Genomic DNA, 23,171 nt, shown 5'->3' with positions numbered 1-23,171 from the left:
AATTTGGACAAAAACATTACAACTTCAAAAAACTCGCCATGCCGCTTATGAAGTACGTCGGACTGTCTACTTTGCAAAAAGGGGTCATTTGGGAGATATCTGTACTGTTCTGACATTCTTGGACCTCAAGAAATTAGATTGGCTGTCAGTACTTCAGGATTGATCAATATTCAGATCTATCCCATAGTTTGTGAACTCTATAACTTTCCTACAAACTAAATAATACATCCTAATTTGGGTTATTTTCACCAAAGACATGTAGCAGAATACATCTTGGCCTAAATTTATGAAGAACAATTATTTATTTGCAAACTTTTATAACAGAAACAAAGAAAAACATGTTTTTTTTTCAAAATTTTCGGTCTTTTTTTGTTAATTTAGCAAAAAATAAAACCCCAGCGGTGATTAAATACCACCAAAAGAAATCTTTAGTGTGAAGAAAATGATAGCGCTGAAACCTGAAAAATGGCCTGGGCAGAAGGGGTAAAATTGCCCGGTATTGAAATGGTTAAGACTCATCATAAATGGCCTAATTATAGCAACTGAGGCTCCCAATTTGCTATTGCTTGCTACATTCACACCATTTCTTTGTTTCTAAGGAGCATGTGCATCTCATAATGTCCATCTCTGGTGTATTTACCAAGCAGCTAATTTTTCTGTCCTGGAATGGCCTTTTGAAAAATGAAAACAGTTAAGTAGATCTAGCTGCTTTCTATTCCTGGTAATTTTAAGTGATACTAATAAATTGTATAGCTCAGCAGACTGCAAATACAGGTTTTTTCAAAACCCATTCTGGATTAATAAGACATAAGGGTGAAATTATTCCCAATAAAAACTCATTCAGGGAAATTAACTAAGCTTTCTGTGCCATTATAATGACACTGGAAGTTGTCAGAAACAGCATGTGCCACATTAACAAAGCAGATAGACCTGTTTCAGGTCTATCTGTACCACCTGCGTTAGTTTTTATTTTAGAGTGAAATAAAAACTAGAAAACTAGAGCAAGTCTACAGTTGATAACAGAGGGAATACCGCAGTTTTCCGGACAGAAAACCACAGCAGATTTCAGTCAGGTGTGACCTTGTAGGGAATTCTGAGCTCTCAGTAGACAGCTCACATCCCTTTCTCCCCATGCAGTGATAACAGAGCAGGAGCAGAGCCTGTGCAGTGTTATCACCCTCCTCCTCCCTCCCCGCTGAGATAAGGCTGGGGATGGGGGAGGGAGTGAGAAGACAAAGGTTGGATCTTGCAGCTCCAACTCACATATTCTCTGTGCTGGACCTGTCAAGGCAACTGAAAGCTTGCAGCTCCAGCTCACATGTTCTCTGTGCTGTACCTATCAGCAAGAACGGAACACTCCTAATTAAAAAAAGGGGCTTGTGCCAGTACAATTTTCCCCAATGTAGTAAAAAAAAAATAATAATTACTTACGCGGAATTTCTTCTGCAACTTCTTGGGGTCTAATGTGCGGAATAGCTGTATCAAAGCTCTAGCTGACATGCAGACATCTAAAAAGAAAAAAAAAACAAAAAAACAACACCTTTAGCACCTTATAGATGAAACAAACAGTTGCAAAATGTGTGCTTTCCTGTCATACCTAAATATTGAATATAGTGGTTAGTCTCTCAGAGTATCTGTCAATTTTTTTTTTTTTTACAGGATATTTTTTTTCACCTCATCAGTTCTATGTTTAAATGGCAACTTACTTTTGTCCTTGTGTGTTTTATATTGTGCAAGATCCTGTAAAAGTTCTTCCGTCATTGCCAATGGACATCGAGAAGTTATCTCCTTAATTGAATTTATTCTGCAAGACCACATAAACAAGGATGAATAAACACCAATGGAGGAAGACAGCCCCACACAGAACAATACATTTACACTTTTAAAATTGTAATAGCAGTTTTAAGGTTGCATAGCAAAAAGGCAGTTTTGCTACAAGAACTTAACTGGCTATTTTTTGGAAAACTATAAGACTATATAGCGTCCAAACATTTTATTTCTTGGAAAAAGTAGGGATTGGTTAAATCACTATTTTTACTTCATCATAGTGGAGAGAATTCCCTTCACTTTCTGTCCCAGAGACACAAGATATAGAGAAGACATCTCTCCTAAGTCTCCCCTTTTAGACTCTTGTCATTGGGGCAGGTGTAGATTTCCCCTCCCCACTCCATTCTGGTGACAACTGTAAAATTAAAATTTACCATCACTTTCAGTCTTGGTGGCAGTGCTCACCAGGACCAGCAGAGAGGGTAAATTTCCAAAGTGGGGAAACAGACAGCAAGAAAAATTAGGTTGGCCAAGCTTTTGTCTCTTTCATAGATTAGCCTCCCTAGCGGTCTGATTATGTCAGTATTTCTGTGCTCAAAGCAGTACATTTTTTTGCATGGAAATATGTATTTTTTTTTATTGTAGGCCTGTAATTTTTAGGAATAACTCAACTAAAATCTGTCCGAACAAGAGTCTAGTAAACATCCCGGGTATGATAAAATTTGAAACATGAAATCATAAATTATAATTTATTAAATAATCATAAAAAATAATATAATAAATTTAATTCAGTAATATAATCAAACCAAAAACACAGAAATTTGAAATAGAGCGCCAAGTTCGCACATCACTAAGCAAAGTTGCAAAATCGTTTTCAGTGTCTGATGACGAATTTCCCCACGAATCATTATCACTCAATTCTGCAAGTGGTTCTGATTTACTATCGCTGTTCTCTAGCTGATCTAAAACCGCTTTTGACCTAAAGGGACGCTTTTTGGACACCATGGACATTTCTCAGTTTCCAGGCAGAAAGAACAGTAAAAATGCAGGCAGGGCACAGGACAAAGCACTGGGGACAAAATGTATGTGAAATGGTTTGATACAGTAATGTTTTACTATGTGATGTTAGTGTACTTAGTGAATGTCACTTTTTCACATTTTTAAATTTCCCGCTGTTCCGTCCCTGTACATCCTGACGTTGCAGGGGATGGAACCCAGAAGCCGGGACACTGCAGGAGGGACACTGCGGGAGCGCAGGACAAGGTAAGTGAAGAAGAGATCCAGAAGCAACGCTGCAGGGTAATCCCGAGTGTAGCTCGGGGATACCGCTTGTGGTGCTGAAACTTTACCCCGAGCTACACTCGGGAATACCTCCAGGGAGGTTAAATAAGTAGATGTATTGGTGTGCTACTAAGTGCTAAACACAATAAATAATAAACCCCAGACGCCAAATTATACTTTCTCCCCCGAAAATCCAAAACACATAGCCCAACTCTTAATCAACGTCTCCGTGTCAAGAAAACCCAATAGTGCTCATGTCTTCTGTTAGAAAATTGTTCTTCTTTCTTTCACAAGTGATAAACTCCTCTTCCTCCACTTAATACCCTCAAAGAAATATAAATCGTATATAGCGCATTATCCAAAACGCATGATATGCAAGACAAAAAAAAAAAAAAACGCACTTACAAAATTAGTGCCAATAAGTAAGTGAAAAATCACACCACTCCACCATGTGTCCACTTCTAACCTTCTGTCATCATTACTCTTACCCTTTCAAAAATTTGGAAAAGGGTCCACAAAATCCACCTTTCTTCATGGTTGAGCTCCTAAATCTGTCCACTTTCGTATGAAGAATGTACATCCGAAAGAATTACATATAGTGTCATATCTTCAAAACAGTATACGTGCTCCCCTCACGTAAAGAAAAAAAAAATTTTCCAGTGCTGGTGAACAATGACCGCCACCTCATATCTCATGCACCTTACCAAATGATTAAGTCCACTTGCATAAAAGGGGGGGCTCCTCTCACTCCACAACGTATCCGATTCACAATGACATCATAACACGTAACAAAGTATACCCAAAATAGTGTAGTAGGCAATAATAGGAATATCGCTCTTTAATGATAAAATTGAGCTTACAAACAAGCAAGGCGTCTCAGCATAAATTCCAATGGCAAAACAGTATGAAAACCTTTTCCAAAATGGCCGCTCAGTAACTTCCGGTTTACTTCTGACGTCACATCCGATGTTGCACTCTGACGCGTTTCGTCATTTCCAACTTCACCTGAGGCTGTCCACATCGGAATCGCGGCCACATAAATACCCCTGAATCTTATCTGCATTGACAGTATGTGCCATTTTGAGAAAGGAAGAGATATACCCAGGAATGTTCGCTATTGCTATACCACATAATAGTAATATACAACTGACGATGTAAATGTCCTTTGTACTATTCTTAACAAACCCCACAATAAGTATATAAACTTAAAGATGTGAGTTGTTTATTATGTGGGGTATTTAAGTGGCCGCGATTCCGACGTGCACAGCCTCAGATGAAGTCAGAAGTGAGGAAACACGCCAGCACGTGATGTCGGAAGTTACGGAGCGGCCATTTTGGAAAAGGTTTTCATACTGTTTTGCTATAGGAATTTATGCAGAGACACCTTGCTTGTTTGTAAGAGCAATTTTATAATTACAGAGCGATATCCCTATTATTGCCTACTACACTATTTTGGGTATATATTGTCACATGTTATGATGTCATTGTGAATCGGATACGTTGTGGAGTGAGAGGAGCCCCCCCCCCCCTTTTTATGCAAGTGGACTTATCATTTGGTAAGGTGCATGAGATATGAGGTGGCGTTCAGTGTGTTCACCAGCACTGGGAAAATTTTTTTTTTGATGTGATGGGAGCACGTATACTGTTTTGAAGATATGACACTATAATTAATTCCTTCGGAAGTACATTTTTCACATAAAAGGTGACAGATTTAGGAGCTCAACCACAAAGAAAGGTGGATTTTGTGGACGCTTTTCCAAATTTTTAAGAGGGTAAGAGTAATGATGACAGAAACTTAGAAGTAGATACACGGTGGAGTGGTGTGATTTTTCACTTATTGGCACTAATTTTGTAAGTGAGTTGTTTTGTGTTGGATATCATGCGTTTTGGATTTATATTTCTTTGAGGGTATTAAGTGGAGGAAGAGGAGTTTGTCACTTGTGAAAGAAGAATTTTCGAACAGAAGACATCAGCACTATTGGGTTTTGACACGGAGATGCTGATTAAGAGTTGGACTATATCTTTCATAGATTAGTCTTCCTCTGGTCTTAGAACTATGTTATACTCCATGTTTTACTGATGGAGTTTGTTTGCTCTCCATGCTTTTTATTTATCTGTATTCTGGATCCAAACTCAGCCCATGCACAGGTACATGGTCAGAGTAAAAGCAAACATTTCTGGGTATACTATAAATGTTACATTGCTCCAAAAGAGGCATAGCCAATTTTATGTAACATCCATAGCATTTCATACCACTGGGATTATTTATTTTACAGATGTCATTCCTATAAGAAATAAATGAATTATATTTCAATTGTATCACCTTCAGTGCTGCATAAAGTACTATTTAACCCTGGTTTACACTAGTGTGATGCTATTTAGATGAGATTTCAGGTGCAATTCTGTAGTGCGAGTTGTTTTCGATTTTGATGATGAGTTGTGTGTGTTTTTGATGCACTTTTGCATCCAGTGCATTTTTGAGGCAATATTAGACTGCTACTAGCAGTTGAGGGTTAACAAAAATAAAATTGCTTGCAACACTGCATCAAAATCGCATCAATATGCATTTTTGATGCATCTCTATTCAAGTCTATGGCCAACAAAATTGTGCTGCATCACACCAAAATAGCACAGGACCCTTTTCCAAAATCGCTCTCTGTTGTGTTGCTTCGATGTGAACAGGCACCATTGAAAACAATGTGATTTCCATTGTCCTGCGATTCTCTGCGACAGAGTTCCATCAGAAATCACACTAGTTTGATCCAAGCCTAAGCATGTTTTTTTTTTTTTTTTTATAGGGCCCACCGACATTGCAAAGTACATGCATAGATGTGAATGGGCCCTGAGAGGCTGTTCACAGGCAGAGAAAACCATCTGCCTAAAATCCCTTCTTTCCTGACCCTGAACCTAGACCATGATGCCCTACATCTTTACACCTTAGGACAGCCTCTCTCAAAATTTTAAATATACAGGAACCCTTAAATTAGCTTTTTGGCTTCAGGGAACCCCTGTTAATAATTATATTTACAACTCACAGTACATTGGTGTGATGTTCGGTGAGAAAAGTGCTCCTTATGATGGTCACTGGGAATATTTACAGATATACTAAAAGATAGCTAAAAAGATTATTGGTGTCAGTGGTTACTTATCTGAAAGGCAGAATGGCTTATTGTCTGAGGAACCCATGGCAACCTCTGGAGCAACCCTAGGGTTCAACGGAACCCTGGTTGAGAAACCCTGCCTTAGGACAACAAACTAAAACTGAGTGTTCTCTTCTACTGCACAGGGGTAAAGCCCACAGAAGCAGAGAATGTATTTTTTTTTCATTACAAAGATCTGCTGTGTTTCCAAAACATTTGAAAAAATGGATTTTACTTAGAGCCTGTTCTCTGACAGCAAGACAAAATAAGATATCACATAAAAACTAGGAGAAAAAGGGAATATTACCCAACAAAACGAGAATTACAAAATCAAGGCTACATGCTGTACTTACCCAACAGTCATCACTTCTCCTGAGTTCCTGTCTGTAACAAAGTTATTTGCAACGGTCATCAACACTGACTGAGCAATCTGGAATTGTTAAAGTCAAGCAGTAAGTTAGACATAGCATTACATTGTTAACTCTATCTAGTTTCCTGGATAATTACCAAAGCAAAACATGTAGAACCTGAACAAAATTGATAATATAGACATAGGGTAATTTTAGTGCACTGCTTTAACTGGTTCCTGACCATGCTATAGCCAAAAGACTGCTACAGCACAGTCGGCCAGTTCTGGGAGGGCACCTATAGACGTCCTCCCAGAACAAAGCCCCCTGGGGCGCGCAGCATCCATCGCGCTGTTATCGCGGTGTCCTTCAGACACCGCTGATTACAGATCACGGTAAAGGGCCAATAACAGCGTCCCTTTACAACGTGATCAGCTGTGTCCAATTACAACTGATTACATTGTAAACAGAGTTGCTGGGATGGTTATCGGCAGTCTTTTCCTCACATGCTGTCACATTGTGAGGAGTGGCGAGCCGGTAACGGGTCAGTGTGACAGGGTACATTAACAATGATGATCAGGACACTGATCATCAGTGCAGCTCAATCAGTACCCATCAGTGCTGTCTATCAGTGCCTCCTCCATCAGTAATGCCCATCAGTGCTGCCTATCAGTGCCCATCAGTGAAGGAGAAATATTACTTATTTAATTTTATAACAGAAACTAAGTAAAAATGTTTGGTCTTTTTTTGTTTATTTAACAAAAAATAAAAAACTCCAGTGGTGTTTAAATGCCACTAAAAGAAAGCTCTAGTTGTGTGAACAAAACGGTAAACATTTAGTTTGGGTACAGTGTTGCATGACTGCGCAATTGTCAAAGTGCAACACCACTGAAAGCTGAAAATTGGCCTGGGCAGGAAGGGGGTGAAAGTGCCGGGTATTGAAGTGGTTAACACAATACATTTTAGAACTATATTTTGACCACATTGCAAAATGTGACACCACTAGGTGTATAGAAATTATTTTCAGAGTATGTATTATATATTTTAGGGGCTACATATACGGTATATTTATAATGCTGCATAAAAGAAAAAAAGGAAACATTTACATCAAACAGCCTGATTGTATGGGATATATATAAAAATGTGGATTTCCTCTGAAAATGATCTGCATTCACACATTGGGGTAACAGGCTCAATATACGTAGAGACATTTCACCAACATGTATTGGGACAATATCAGCTTACCTCAGGAGGAACCAAGTGATGAGTAGCTTGTGCAGCAAACAGTAGAATCCTGGTTACCTCTGAATGAGATGAAAGTGGGAATTAGTCCAGGATACATCCCAACCTAGTCAGCATAGTATTCAAAAAGCAGACTACCTATAAATTGTACAGGCTACATTCAACTTTGCTAACATAATAAATGTACATGTTTTTGCAGGTAAAAAAAAAAGTGTTTTGTTTTTTTTGTTTGTTTTGCCTGCAAAGCATGTACCCATGATCAGTGAATTATGGGTGCAATGTCAGGCTGCAGCAGACACTTCATACAACTCTTTGCCTGTACTGCTGTCAGTTACTGAGCTGAAGGAAGAGACAATGGACTACAAGTGCACTGATTCGCACCCTTGCAGTACATTGAGAGCAATTTCATCTACCTTTGTGTGCAAGACAGGACTTGTAATTTATTAATTCACAGATCTCTGTGAATGAATGACGTGGCTGTGCAGGCAAAGCTCCACACAGCCGCATCAACTTGACAAAATGTGACATTTGGTGTAGGGAAGAGGAACCTTTTTTTAGGCTAAGCTAACATTTATGAAGGTGGAACCGATAAATTTACCGGCAACAATCAGGTACCACTAAATTCCTTTTTACTGTACATATTAATGCTTTTTCTAAATGGAAAACTAGCATATAAGATGTACGTTTTTTAATCAGTGCTGCCTCATCAGTGGTAAATCGTGTTAATGTAGTAAGAGATTTAACCCACAACAAAAGAGAAGATGGTCTCTCTGGTGCTTCCAACAGGAGTTTAAGTGGAAGAGACTAGAAGTAAGGAAGAGGTACTGGTATTTCATTTACAGGACAGTACTTTACAATAAATCTAACACTGAGTAAAGACTTGCTGATTTAGAGGCAAGCTTAATAAAGAAAACATCTGAGCTTCTGAATCCTTCATCATTCTTCACACTGCTTTCATTTTTTCAGCGTAAAGTTAAAGAACTGATTTCTGGGGGCTTTAGTTAGAACTTCAATTTTGAAATGGCATTCCACATTGTTTACTAATGTGGAGTTTTATACACTGAGCAAACAGCTCTAATAATGGACATCAATTCTGCTGTTCACAGGAAATTCAAAAACTCAATCTTGGAATAGCATATACTTAAAGAATATGTAAGCCCAGATTCTCATATTCCTGATATGTTTCTGCTATACCATGTACTTATATGAAAAAAATCCTTTTCTCTTTGTATTACTTCCCATGTGAGAAATCCCTGGTGTTCCTGCCAGTCCCTCTGCTTTCCTGTTAAAAACTGACCACACTAAGCAGGAGAAAACACAATGGTCTAGCTATTCTGGGAACTCAGTATAATCATCAGAGACTTATCCTGACAAACCCCACCCTTGCACAGCCATTCATAGAGAAGTTCAGTGTGCTGCTGTTTCTCCTCCCCAGGTTCTTATGAAGCTGAGAACAGAGAGAATGTGGTCGCATATAAAAAAAAGGGAAAAAAACATGTTTATAATTTTTTTAATATCTATACACAATTTTTTCCCTTTCATTTCTATTTTAAACTGAATGGGTTGTTTTACAAGGTGAGGGTTTACATACACTTTAACCGCTTGCCAATCCGCCACAGTACATATACAGCTCCTACAGGCACAGCAATGTACCTGTATGTTGCTGCCTATGCGCACATGCACCCCCACCTACTCCCCTGTGATTTGACACAGCAGGAGTTTGTCAGCTGATCCCGGCCAATGATTCATGGCCAGGACCTGCTGATTTTCTGTGTCGAATCACAGCCCAAAGCTATGGGCTGGAATTCAACATAGGGCTCTTGTACAGAGGAGAAGATTGCTTGATTTCTTTTCCCTGCGAAGGTGGGAAAATAAACAAAATAGTTCCACAGTAAAAAGCAGCACAAAATGAACCCCTTGATTGCCCCTAGATATTAACCCCTTCCCAGCCAGTGTCATTGTATATTAGCACTGATCACTACATTAGTGTCACTGGAGACGTCAGTTTCCACAAAGTGTCAGTTAGTATCAGATTTCCTGCCACACTATCACAGTCCCACTAAACGTCACTGATCGCTGCCATTACTAGTATAAAATAAATAAATATTCCAGTATATATATACACACACCATCATTTTTAGAGATTATAATTTTCATGCAAACCAAATAATATACACTTATTGGGATTTTTCTAACTAAAGACATGTAGCAGAATACATTTTCCTAAATTTATGAAGAAATTTGATTTTTTAAATTTTTTTTGGTTGTTAATATGTTTTATAGCAGAAAGTAAAAAATATTTTTTTTCAAAAGTCGTTTTTTTTTTTTCATTTATATGATAAATTAAAAACCCAGTGGTGATCAAATACCACCAAAAGTAAGCTCTATTTGCGTGAAAAAAATGACATAAATTTAATTTGGATACAGTGCATCGTGGATTGACAGCGCAATTGCCAGTTAAAGAAGCGCAGTGCCGAACAGCAAAAAAAATGCCCTAGTCATGAAGGGGGTAAAATTTTCCAGAGCTCAAGTGATTAATAATTTCTAATAATGCTCAACGTCTATCAATAATGAGCAAACCTTGTTTTTTGTTTACTTCATCTATTTGTACTCAGAATCATTACCCTTGAGCACATTTGCTGGCTGCAATGTTTGGATATACTGTATGTGGAAGTATTGTATCTATACTGAAACAGTGCATTTTTTTTTACTATGTATTACATTTTATTTGGTACATTTCAAAAATGTTTTAATACAAACAAGAAATTAAATTTCCATAAACAGAAAACACATGGCAGAGAGCCTGCAAAACAATCCAATTTTTCATAAAACTGACATCAATAAAAAATATATAAAATATGATAGTTCAAGCATGGTGGCCATTTTGAAGCACAAATCCCCAATGCATGATACATTTGTTGGTGTACAGAGGCCTTTTAAATTCAGATAAACTCCTTGTGGTCATAAAATAAAATGAAAAAAAAACTTACCTCTCTGGTGTGGCTGTAGGAACCTTTGTATAAAGGGATAGAAGTTGAAAAGAAATAGCTGTGTAAAAAAATGCAGATGTGTTAGAAAATGTGTGCCCCCATACACCATTTTAAACCGATGACCATATAAAACACCAGAAAATGCAATATCGTAACGCGCAAAATAGAGCTACAGTAGTAAAAACCACCGATCACAGGCCTGCATATAGATCTGTGTTTGAAGAAAATGTAATGAAATCCATCAATGGTCCTAATCACTTTTTAAACATGACAAGCAATAATAAACATTTATGCTTCTTGACTATCATTAGTATTTTAATACAGTTAAGAAAATAAACAATTTGCAAACTAACTTTAAGCCAATGTTCAATGACCCTGTAAAGTAAAATTTGACTTGCTGGCAAGGTCACTGAACTTCACATATCATTTACGAAGTAAGATTATACACACATCCAAATCAAAAACATTAAAAGAAGAAGTATAGCCAAAGCTCTTTTGGCTGTACTTCTGTCAATCCTAGCATTGCAGTTGGTTCTGCATTTTCAGCTGACAGTGAGCTGAAGTCACTCAGCTGATCCAGGCTGGGGAAAGATCCCGACTTTAAAGTTGGGATCCACCCCAGAGTCTGGAGCAGCACCTGGCTCAGGCTCTCACACTTACAGCCGGAGGGAGACAGATGCAGCATCGGACCAATACTGCATCCACCTAGATGTAAGTACTAGAACTAGGCAAAAAACAAAAACAAAACAAAAAAACCCAAAAAACCATGCTTCTCTTTTAACGGTAATCTAGAGGTTCGTCAGCAGTTTTTCTGAAGCACATACGAGCCTTGCTTTAAGTCATCAAATCATCAGCAAGGTATATCAGTGTACGGTGGAGGCAAGGTGTAAAAAAAATTACAAGTCCTTGATGTCTGAATTGCTTAGCTCCAAATCAGGGAGAAACAGAGGCCCCATGTATAAAGCGCTCAAAAATTCATTGTTATTTATTTTTATATATTTTACTAAAGGTATTTACATGCACCAAAAAGGTACATTGGTGTCCCTTATAGGTTTACTCTAATAAAACAAATGGCGCATCTTGTCAAAGGACTATTTTTTCACATAATGCTAGTCATATTTTAACATTGTATTTTACCAATTTACCTCATGGATCCCAACGAGTCTGGAAATGAGGTCCATTAGCATGATCTTAACTTCAAATCTTTCTTTGGAGTTTTCCAACTCCTTCAGCAGTTTCTCTGCAAACTCTGGAAAAAAAAAATTAAAGAAATATATTTTATATATATATATATATATATATATTACACATACACATTACACTGGATAAGCATCAGGCTATCTAACTGCATCAATGGTGTGAACAAGAAGGTAAAACCACAGTTTTGGTAAGCCGAACAAGCTGTATTACTAAAGATGAATTTGCCTATCAACATGAAACAAACATGTTTAGCAAGAAATTATCTAAACTATCCATGTACCTTCTTAACCACGACAATTTTATTCCCAAGCCAAATGACATGGCTAGTTTTAGATACATTTTTATAATTAATACACTCTAATAAGATACTCGCAGCTGTTACATTCACCAATTTATTTTTAGTTACACTCCTGCAACCTTGAGTTTGTGAACCTATTGCCCCTTTAAGCTAAGAAACACTGATATACGTCAACTGCAATGTACCAAGTTACATTAAAACTACATTGGTGTTAAACTGCCTAAGGATCTTGTCACGTCAGCAAGTTGCCATATTCTCCTTACCCATTGGGTCTCAGGAGGAATGTCCTTTGCATAAAGTGACATTTGAGTCAGACATTAAGTTGATTTTGGATATGAGTAAGATAATGGGAGAAGTTTCTAATTGCATCTTTTCAATGACTTTGAAAAGGCTAAAAAAAAAAAAAAAAAAAAAAAAAAAAAAAAGAAGGAAGACCTGTGTTCTGAGCCTCAACAAGCCAATTTGAAAAAAAAAGTGCATACATCAGAAACTGATCCTCAACTTATTATACACAAAAGATTTATTATACAGCAAATACTCTATAAAAACCATGGTACGGTCCCTAAAATAATCACCACACCCATTCCTGAATTGCAGCCTCCTAGGCACCAAAGTTGGAACATAAGTAAGAATTAAAATACCACTAAATCAGTTATTCCCTTATGACCTTCCTTCCCATTAGCAGTCAACACCAGGATGTTCTGGCGATGGATATGTTTTCTTATAATAATAATTTAAAAAAATGTATATTATATTATAATGTTTAAAACTTTGTGTATAATAAGTGGGTACCAGAAACTGCAAACATCACAGGACCTAGCGGTCAACATATTTGTATATGTAAAGGATGATATTTTTTTTCTTTCATTTTTAATTACAGCATGTAACGAAGAAATTACATAACATTCAGTAAAAATGGCATCAACCAGAATCTATTGCCTGTAAGTTGAAAGAAAAAAAAAAAAATGATATGCTGTCAACAAACCTTTCTAAACACAGGTCAGTCCAGGTTAATACTTAATGCTCACTTAGCATGGCAAGATAATAAAACGGCATAAAACCGAATAAGCCTAAATCTATACATACACACATACATATATATATATATATATATATATATATATATATATATATATATATATATAAATGAAAATAAACCTCAGTTAACCCCTTCCCGTCTGGCACATTCTGATAAACGGCCGGACGGGAGCGCTGCCAATCCATTGCCTGTGCGCGCTTCCCTGGGAGCTGTGACCAAACACAGCTCTCATAGTATTTCTCAATGGCTGCAGGAATGATTGCTTTTACAGCCTTTATGGGTGTAAAAGCAATCAGTGTAAAAAAAAAAAAAAAAATCTTCACCACTCTGGTGACACAGTACTGCTAGGTTGACAGTATGTAAACAAAAAATATAATAAAAATAAAATAAAAATGTAAAAATGGTCTTTCATTTATATAGCAAAAAAATGAAAATCCCAGTGGTGAATAAATACCACCAAAAGAAAGTGTTATCTGTCTAAAAAAATGCTAAAAATTACATATGGGTACAGTGTTGCATGACTGCACAAATGGCATTCAAAGTGTGATAGAGCTGAAAGCTGGACTGGAAGGGGGTGAAAGTGTCCGGACTTGAGGTGGTTAAAAGAATTGCCACACATTATTACCTTGAGGGTCATGTATCAAGTGAATTGCAGAGAAGTTGTACACCTCAGGTCTTTTTTTCTTTTTATGTTTCTTTGAAAAAAAAAAAAAAAAAAAAAAAAGAACAGAAGATTATATTAACGTATAGGGAATTCAGAATTTTCAGCCAAGTACTAAAATCACCTTTTTGAGTATCCTGCACAATGTTGTAACCTTGCAACATCTATTGTCCCTGATGTATTCTGGATATCAGGGACAGAAGCTGAACTTTATATATTTACTGTACTCCCTTTGTCCAAAGCTTCTCCCATCAGTTTTTGGTTCGCTATTATCAAAATTAAGCTGAAGATGGTTTCCCTAAAATGTGGTACTTCTAGACCAAGATTACGTGTTCACCTGAATACTGTGATATTATGGGCTCTTAGTCATGAAACCATAAACCAAACCATCTACAGAGAGCAGGGACTCCACCTGGAGTTTTCTTGGTCACACACACATACACCCGCTCCCATTTCCTCCCATGTCTCTTTCCCCTTTCTCTTCCTTTAGTCCAATCAAGACTCTTTTTTTTTTCCTTCCCTTTAATTTTTTTCTCTGTATTTAAATGGTAATTCAGGATATACCTCAGCCAGTTATTTTTAGTACATGTGGTCATAATGTTCTTATATGTGATTGCTTTCCTCTACACATCTAGTCCTGTACTTTAAAGGTGTTGCTGACTATTGCTCAGTTCTGTGTTTTAGTGGTTGTTTAATTTCCACGACTGCACCATGTTCAATGATCATGATATGTATTAATATGGAGTTTAGCTGGGTTGATTATTCCTGTATGACTTAAAGTAAAGAATTAAACGTGCATTTGTTTTTTTAAACGGTGCCATGGCTGAATTACGATTGCTTCTTTAAAAACAACAACATTAAAAAGGCATAGTCCGCCTTTTGCAAAAATGTATCAAAATGTACCCACTTTAAAAAAAAAATTTAAAATGTGCATTAATTGACTATTATTAACCTTACTTTGCAGAGGTCATTTTTGTTTGGCAGGGATCAAACTATGGAAATTCTGTAATCTGTAAAAAAAAACTGATGTACACAACACTATGATGCCACAAGGAGCTACTAGATATACCTTCAAGACTTTCATGGCCTTCTCAAGCTTCTTCTTGCTCTTCGTATTCTTTTTTCCAGTGGCATATCGCACCATCAGATCTCTAGCAGTGGGACCATCATCCTTAAATGAAAAATGAAACCTCCAAAAAACTGGACACAATGCTTATTTTAGCTGCTAATGTAATCCCTTCTCATAAATGCAGCAAATTCTTACGAACAAGAGACTCACCTCTGACTCAGAATCACTGTCTTTCTTCTCCTCATCTTTTCCTAGGAAGAACTGCAATGCAGCAACTAATATCTAGTAAGAAGGAAAGTCAATGAAAATATATTTGTATACTAAGCACACCTATTTATACATAAAAATATAGAAAACAGCAATATTAATTAGTACTTTGGACAGCAACAATTTATGTATGTCCGGGGGAAAAAAAAAATTCACTAGTTCTCTGCAGTACAGCACACACACATTGTAAACCCATTACAGTTACAGAAAAATTTCTGTTGGTCCTGCCAGAGTTCCAGCGAGCTCCGAGTTTTCATGTAGTGAGCCAACAATGCTGTTTCTGCTGCACTGAAATCCCAAGCAGTATTGTCAGCCTGTCTGAGTTCTCCCCTATTGGATTCCAGAACACCTCCCATTTATCCTATGGTGATTAGGAGGGATGTAAGGTTGTAATTTAGCAAAGCAGAACTCAGACAGGACCGACAACACAAACACTGGCAGGTTATTACTTGTTTGACTGCCTTGACAATATAGGCAATGTTATACTACAACTTTATGAAATAATTAGCCAAGGTAGAATGTACACCTTGTAACCTCTAGTCTAATTGCTCTACTGTGATGCTTTTAAACTAAACCTGTAGTTTAGATCTTAGAACGCAAGACTTTAATTTTATTGCAAAGGTCACAAAGCACAGGGCATAGTGAATAAATCTTGTCTTCATGTCCATGGAGATACTGAAAGTATGGAGCCTTGACTTGGGATCCTCTACACCAAAATTTCACAGTGCTGCAATCCTGGCATCAGAAGCTTCAGCTCCAAGATAAGCCTATGCAGACACGGACATATACAGAGTTTGCATTAACACATTACTAATGGGACTTTCAGAGGCAATTTGAAGCTGTCGCCAGTCAAGTTTAAGATATCCTCATTTTACAGTGCCTATTATACATGTTCAGTTGTAGTTTAAGTACTCGTTCACACCTGTCACAAGTGTTGGCCCCTATAGTTTCCACATAGATGTGAATCAGAAAATAATGGGATTTCTACATGAACTCCAGTTTCAGGCACTTTATTCTGCAAGACCACATAAAAAAGGATGAATAAACACCAATGGAGGAAGACAGTCCCACACAGAACAATACATTTACACTTTTAAAATTGTAATAGCAGTTTTAAGGTTGCATAGCAAAAAGGCAGTTTTGCTACAAGAACTTAACTGGCTATTTTTTGGAAAACTATAAGACTATATAGCGTCCAAACATTTTATTTCTTGGAAAAAGTAGGGATTGGTTAAATCACTATTTTTACTTCATCATAGTGGAGAGAATTCCCTTCACTTTCTGTCCCAGAGACACAAGATATAGAGAAGACATCTCTCCTAAGTCTCCCCTTTTAGACTCTTGTCATTGGGGCAGGTTTCCCGACACGAAGATTTCCCCTCTCCCCTCCATTCTGGTGACAACTGTAAAATTTACCATCACTTTCAGTCTTGGTGGCAGTGCTCACCAGGACCAGCAGAGAGGGTAAATTTCCAAAGCGGGAACACAGACAGCAAGAAAAATTAGGTTGGCCAAGCTTTCATTGTCTCTTTCATAAATTAACCTCCCTAGCGGTCTGATTATGTCAGTATTTCTGTGCTCAAAGCGGTACATTTTTTTGCATGGAAATATGTTTTTTTTTATTGTAGGCCTGTAATTTTTAGGAATAACTCACTGAAATCTGTCCGAACAAAACATCCCGGGTAGGATAAAACTTGAAACACGAAATCATAAATTATAATTTAATAAATAATCATTAAAAAAAATAATATAATAATAAATTTAATTCAATAATATAATCAAACCAAAAACAATGAAATAGGTTCGCACATCACTGAGCAAAGTCGCAAAATCGTTTTCAGTGTCTGATGACGAATTTCCCCACGAAACATTATCACTCAATTCTGCAAGTGGTTCTGATTTACTATCACTGTTCTCTAGCTGATCTAAAACCGCTTTTGACCTAAAAGGGACGCTTTTTGGACGCCATGGACGTTTCTCAGTTTCCAGGCAGAAAGCACAGTAAAAAAGCAGCCAGGGCACAGGACAAAATGTATGTGAAATGCTTTGATACAGTAATGTTTTACTATGCTATTTTAGTGATTTTAGTGAATGTCACTTTTTGTCATTTTCAAATTTCCCGCAGTTCTGTCCCCGTACATCCTGACACTCGCAGGGGGCGGAACCCAGATGACAGATGCCGGCATCCGCCAGATTACATTGCCGGGGACACTGCAGGAGGGACATCGTGGGAGTGCAGGACAAGGTAATTGATCGAGGGATCACTGAGCAGCGCCGCATGGTATTCCGGAGTGTAGCTCGGGGTTACCGCTTGTGGTATTGAAACTTTACCCTGAGCTACACTCAGGAATACCGCCAGGGAGGTTAAATGAATTTTCTTAATGGCTGTAACTTTAAGTGATTTCCAAAACTGAACTGCATAGACCAGACCGTCACTATCATGATATATAGGAATTCACTAAGATGCAAATGGCTAATTACTTTTTACTTACTTTGGTTACTTTGGAAAAGCATGCAGTTGTAATCACATTGACGGTTTTGGCATCATTCCTATAAGGAAAAATGACACAAAAAGTACACAATTTAACAATGTCCATATTACATTTACATTAGCGAGCCTATATAAAATTACAGCTATAGCAGCCCATCAAACTGCTGTAGCACCCAACAGACTAGCAGAGCCCAGCTGTATCAATGACTGGAAGCAAAATCTGACAAATATAAAACAGAGAATACGGTTGTGCATAAAGTTCACCTTGCTATGAAAGCAATTATTTTGTTGAAATTTGGTATTTTAAAAAACGGCATAAAAAAGTTCTAGTTACTAAGCCCTCACGCTTACCCTCTTGCTTTAATACTTCCCGTGATTATGACCGACACAAACATGTCTATCAGTAGTTTTGAGTTCATCTGACAGATTCCATATCAATGACTAACACCGCATTAATTTCTCCCAGGACTGATAACCACTATAGAGGACCTACGCCCTCTCCACACTTATAATACGAGTCGAGTCTTTCTTGCCAGATTTGTGTGTTGTTAAGATCATGCGCTGTATGAGATCTGGCACATGTGCTATACCTAATCTGGAGCGGCTTGTTTTTGAAGAATAAGTATACTTACAGCACACGCTCCACATCACATATGACACGTTCCATAGGAGATCTGACTCAGTCTGTTATTGTTCAATAATAGACCACCCCAGATCTTGTACAGTGTCATGAGCGAGATTAGACCAGAATTCCCTGAGGTACTAGTGACGTAGTCTTCCCAGAGGGTACCTGTAAGTCTGGGGCTATCTCATCGGTGCCTCAAGGAAACCAAGAGGTAGAAGGAAAAAAAAGTTTATGAAAAAGTATTTGATTTTCAAAATAACTTTTAAAACATTTCGAGATAGGCATACAGTGCTACCGGCACCGTTCAATTTTGTGTTTGGGTGGTAAAGGTCTGCTTTTAGATGAAGACTGGAGAAAAAGTGAGCCCTGTAATGATTTTCTTATATGAATTAACATTTAAAGTTATGTCCTGTAAATATACACAAATATGAAAACAAAACAGTTTTTAACAATGAAAAGAAGGAATTGTACTTGCCAGATATTTCTCCTGTATAACTCAATCATGACATCCAATGACATTTTGGCTGCTATTGCATTGCTGTCTCTGAGCATTGTATACATGAAGTTCTGCAGAGTCTGGATAATACAATAAATGGAGTTAGATCATTGCTCACAACAGAAGTGCATGCTAGTCCACTGCACAAAAGTACTTACGCTGTTCACTTTATTGTTTTTATGTTTTGCATTTATATTCTTGATGTCAGTCACAATGTGAGTATATAAAGTCTAAAAAAAAAAAAAAAAAAATAAAACAGATACAAATGTACCATGAAGACACAGATGTGATAGTGTTCATCAAATAAAACATTCAGTAAACAACAATGTGCTGCACTTAATATAGGAGACAATACCTTGCCAAATAACAATGTAAAGAAAGTCCACGTAAAAAAAAAAAATCACAAAGATCCTAATATAAAAATGTCCACAAAAAAAATTACAAAACTTTTCCCATCTACATTGGGAAAGGCTTCCCAGTGCAGTCCGAATGCAAAGACAAGGTAGGTTGCCTTTTTATCTATGGTGCCAGCTCACACCACTGCATTTCAGAAGTAAGCGCTGAAGAATATTGTACAGCACAGCAGGATGTAACGCAAACTACCGCACTGCAATGCTGCTGTGGTGAATTGAACTTAAAGCGATAGTAAAACTGCAAAAAATAAAACAAGATCTTCTCCCTGCAAGTAAAGAGCACAATGTGCTAGTATGCATCACATACTAGCACATTATGAAAGACTTACCTGAAAACAAAGCCCTCCACTCCAGCAGAGCGCTGTCGCTTCCATCTTCACAGAGTGCTTCCGGCTTCGCAGGCTGCAGTCGTTTGACTGGCCGAGCTGCAGTGACGTCATTCACCCACAGCATAGATCTCTCAAAGGATGGAACATCATCTATTGAGAATGCAGTGCACAAGCACCAGTGACATCACCAGTGCTGCTAAAGTAAATATGTCCTAAATGGTGCATGTATAGGAAATATTCACAGTACCTACAACCTTCAGTGTGCAGCTCCCCCCTCAGCCCCCCTAATACTTATCAAAGCCTGTTCGTGATTCAGCATTATGCACCGGAGCCTCGGCTATACCGGGTCTCGGACTCCTCGTTGGCCGAGACACATAATTGGCTGAACCACTGGCTCCTGCTGCTAACAATCAACAGTGAAGAGGGAGCAGGGGGCGGGGAAATCCACACTCTGCGTGTCTTATGGACATACAGGACTGGCTCGGAAGCAAGCAGCACGCACGCACGAGGGCCCATAGAGCAAGTAGCTTGCTCGGGGGCACTCAGCAACGGGGAGAGGATAGGAGTTGCCAGCGGGAAACCGCAGAAGAGGATGATCAGGGCTACTCTGTGCAAGACCATTGCACAGAGCAGGTAGACAAGTTTGTTATTTTAATTTATTTAAAAATTAAGCTTTACAACGACTGTTACTTGTAAAAATGTTACTTGTGACATTTCAATGAAATACTAACAACAGCGTGATGCTCTGTGCTTGGAGCATCTGCACAGATTCTTCCCAGAGCACACAAGCAACTGTGAGATTAGCACAGCTGCTGGTGTCAAAAAGTTGTAAGAGTTTAACCTGATTGGCACACATTTTTGATGACAGGAAAACAACATTAAAATCTCAAGTGACAAATAGCTTTACCTTCCTTAGAAGTTTATCATGGCACCTGAGAAGCTCGAAGAAAAGCTCAAGAAGTACTGCCGGGCTTATTAAATCTTTGTTCCTTAACATTATCAGAGCTTTGCAAAGAGTCTACAAAAAAAAAAAGCAATAAATTGAGTAAATAACGTGTATTAATGCACAGACATTCCCCAGACAGAGGACCCTCCCCGCCAGTAATAAAAGTGGCACATGCAATATTGGATTCTTTTATATGGATAGTTATATTTAAATAAGGGTTTCACCGTGCTTCTTTCTATGTACGTTGCCAGAATATCAACATGCTGTTGTGATATATACCAGAGCCAGCCCCCGTATTTGACTGACAGATGTACCAGGAAAATCGATCCGGGACAAATATTCAGTTAGCTAATCACTAAAAATTAGCTGACTTGGAGAAACTGCTGAGTGAGGGCAAATTCTAAGATGAGGACTCCTTTTAAAGGGTCCAGCTTTAATATCAACAGTAGATCAAGATGATTTAGGTAAATGGTCCTAGATCATGGCAAAGTACAAATCTAGGCCAGATCTGGAATTAACACTGCTTTAAGTAAAAAATAATTACCATTCTGAGGTCTGAATCCATTACTGTATGCTGTGTAGACAGTATAGATTTTAGCTGCTGTGGAAAGTCTTCCAGATGTTGTGGATAGCAGTGAGCAGTCTAAAAACAAACACAGGTGATTAGCATTCTAGCTACAAGGGCATACAGTTTATGTTTTATACCTACTTTTATTCTAGTCAACCTCAATGACAACATACAGTACATGGTTCTAAAGGTGGACATTTTTTTACCTTGTCATAAAATATGCAGCGCTCATAAACAGGTCTCAAGAACCACAAAAACCTGATAACATACAATTGTTCTAAATTAAGTATACCATTGAATATAAAGCATATATAACTCGTGACTTCTGTGGTGCATCCACGGTTGGAGAACCGGAAAAAAGTTCGTGACTCTTGTGTTGGACAAGCTGAAAGAAGTTTGCACTAACCAGATATCTCAGCACATGGAGCATGGAGTAATTAAGACCTACTCCTGGTACTCTGAAAGGAAGCCACTGGAAGGGATGATGTCATCTGATATCTCGCCACTAGATGTCATGTTCCCAGGACAGCAGGACGATGATTCCAGAGATGCACATCAGCCAATAAGGAGATGAATCCAGCAAGCCAGCCAGCAACACACAGGAGACCAAGAGGAACCAGGCACCTTCAAAAAGCCCAGGCTCCCTCCAAAAAAGAGAGCCACAGGCCAGAAGCTTTGATAGTGTAGTATTGCATTTATTATGTAGTAATTCACAATGATAAGAAAAACCACACTTACAAATAAAGGTCACAGGAACAAGGGGCAGCTAAAAGATATGTCCAGACAGTGGGGGGGCACCTCACTGACGCGTTTCGTGTCACACACACGTTTTCAAAGGGGGTGCATTGCAGGAAAATCGATCATTTTTATAATCCGCGGTGCGCATGCGCAGTACGCACCGGTGACGTCATTGCGGTAAAGCCGCGCATGCGCAGTACGCTCATACGGCGGCCATTTTCTTGAGGAACAATGCAGATGGACAGAAGAAGGTGAAACCCATGTTAAGGGATACAGATGGGGACAATCAAATATGTGGAGCCATTAGCATGCAATTGGGCAGAAAGGGGACACTAACCCTGTGTGCAGAGTGTATATAGTTGTTAAAGCATGGGGAAATAACTATAAAAATAAAAAATGCCTCTGTGGACATGGCTCACAAAATGCCTATAATAACATAAATTAATATGCATATATGTTATTGTGATGGAAAATATTCGGACAGGTATTACACCCGGTGAATAAACATATAAGCATAACGCAGGAACATAGGGTAAGTAATTAATAAAGGAACCCGCCATATATGCAGCACGACCATGCATATCAAACATTCCCAAACTGCGCCATATGTACCTGAGTCTTACTAGCAAAGACAAACTGTGGAGTCATGCTAAGGTATAATGGACAAACGTCTAACAATACAAAAACGCATGTGACTACAATATATACATAAAGTTAAATACATATGATTAAATGACAATGAAGAATAAAAAAACACTGAATAGACAGTAATAAAATGTGAATAGAATAAAATCCACATGGCAAAACGCATCAGAGGACCATAGGAACAACAGATATAAAATATGCGGATTGCACTAGTAAAAATATTACAGTAGTAAAAATACTTAATATAATAATAGAAGGCAATAAAAGGAAGGCAATAAAAAACATTATAAAGCAGCCAAACCTCACAAGAAAAAACGAACTGACAGCAACGCATGTCTAAAAAAAGTATATTAAAAAAATTAAGATAAATGTAGATTAACTAGTGTCAATAAAACAATTGATGTCCAACTCAATGTTAAGGCCTAAAGGAGATGATGTACGTAATAAATAGATCCATTTTGTTTCTAACCTAGAGACTGCTCTACGTTTATGGACTCCTCTCCAATGCTTATGGACCATGTCAATACCAATAAATTTAAGTGAATGAGGGTCCCGGTTATGTTGTTGGCGAAAGTGCATAGATACAGAGTGTTCTTTGAAACCCTTCTTTATATTTTTG

At 37.9% G+C, this 23,171-nt stretch overlaps 1 protein-coding gene across 1 annotated transcript in view; it reads right to left on the bottom strand.

Annotated features, from left to right (window-relative positions):
• Nucleotides 1-23,171, bottom strand: part of SDAD1 (SDA1 domain containing 1) — a 48,288-nt gene that overhangs the window by 14,897 nt on the left and 10,220 nt on the right. The window contains exons 3-16 of the mRNA XM_089652304.1: nt 21,146-21,244; nt 20,563-20,673; nt 19,072-19,143; nt 18,893-18,993; nt 17,794-17,851; nt 15,245-15,316; nt 15,035-15,136; nt 13,930-13,999; nt 11,913-12,016; nt 10,768-10,825; nt 7,781-7,839; nt 6,542-6,618; nt 1,707-1,804; nt 1,432-1,508 (exon numbers count right to left, since the gene is read on the bottom strand). Coding sequence (XP_089508430.1) covers nt 1,432-1,508; nt 1,707-1,804; nt 6,542-6,618; nt 7,781-7,839; nt 10,768-10,825; nt 11,913-12,016; nt 13,930-13,999; nt 15,035-15,136; nt 15,245-15,316; nt 17,794-17,851; nt 18,893-18,993; nt 19,072-19,143; nt 20,563-20,673; nt 21,146-21,244 — 1,158 coding nt within the window. The remainder of the gene's footprint in view (nt 1-1,431; nt 1,509-1,706; nt 1,805-6,541; nt 6,619-7,780; nt 7,840-10,767; nt 10,826-11,912; nt 12,017-13,929; nt 14,000-15,034; nt 15,137-15,244; nt 15,317-17,793; nt 17,852-18,892; nt 18,994-19,071; nt 19,144-20,562; nt 20,674-21,145; nt 21,245-23,171) is intronic.

This window comes from Staurois parvus, unplaced genomic scaffold (assembly GCF_062004578.1).
Source record: "Staurois parvus isolate SC_StPar_1 unplaced genomic scaffold, SC_StPar_1.0 ptg000679l, whole genome shotgun sequence".
Taxonomy (NCBI): Eukaryota; Metazoa; Chordata; class Amphibia; order Anura; family Ranidae; genus Staurois; species Staurois parvus.
This window is presented reverse-complemented; position numbering and strand designations above follow the sequence as displayed.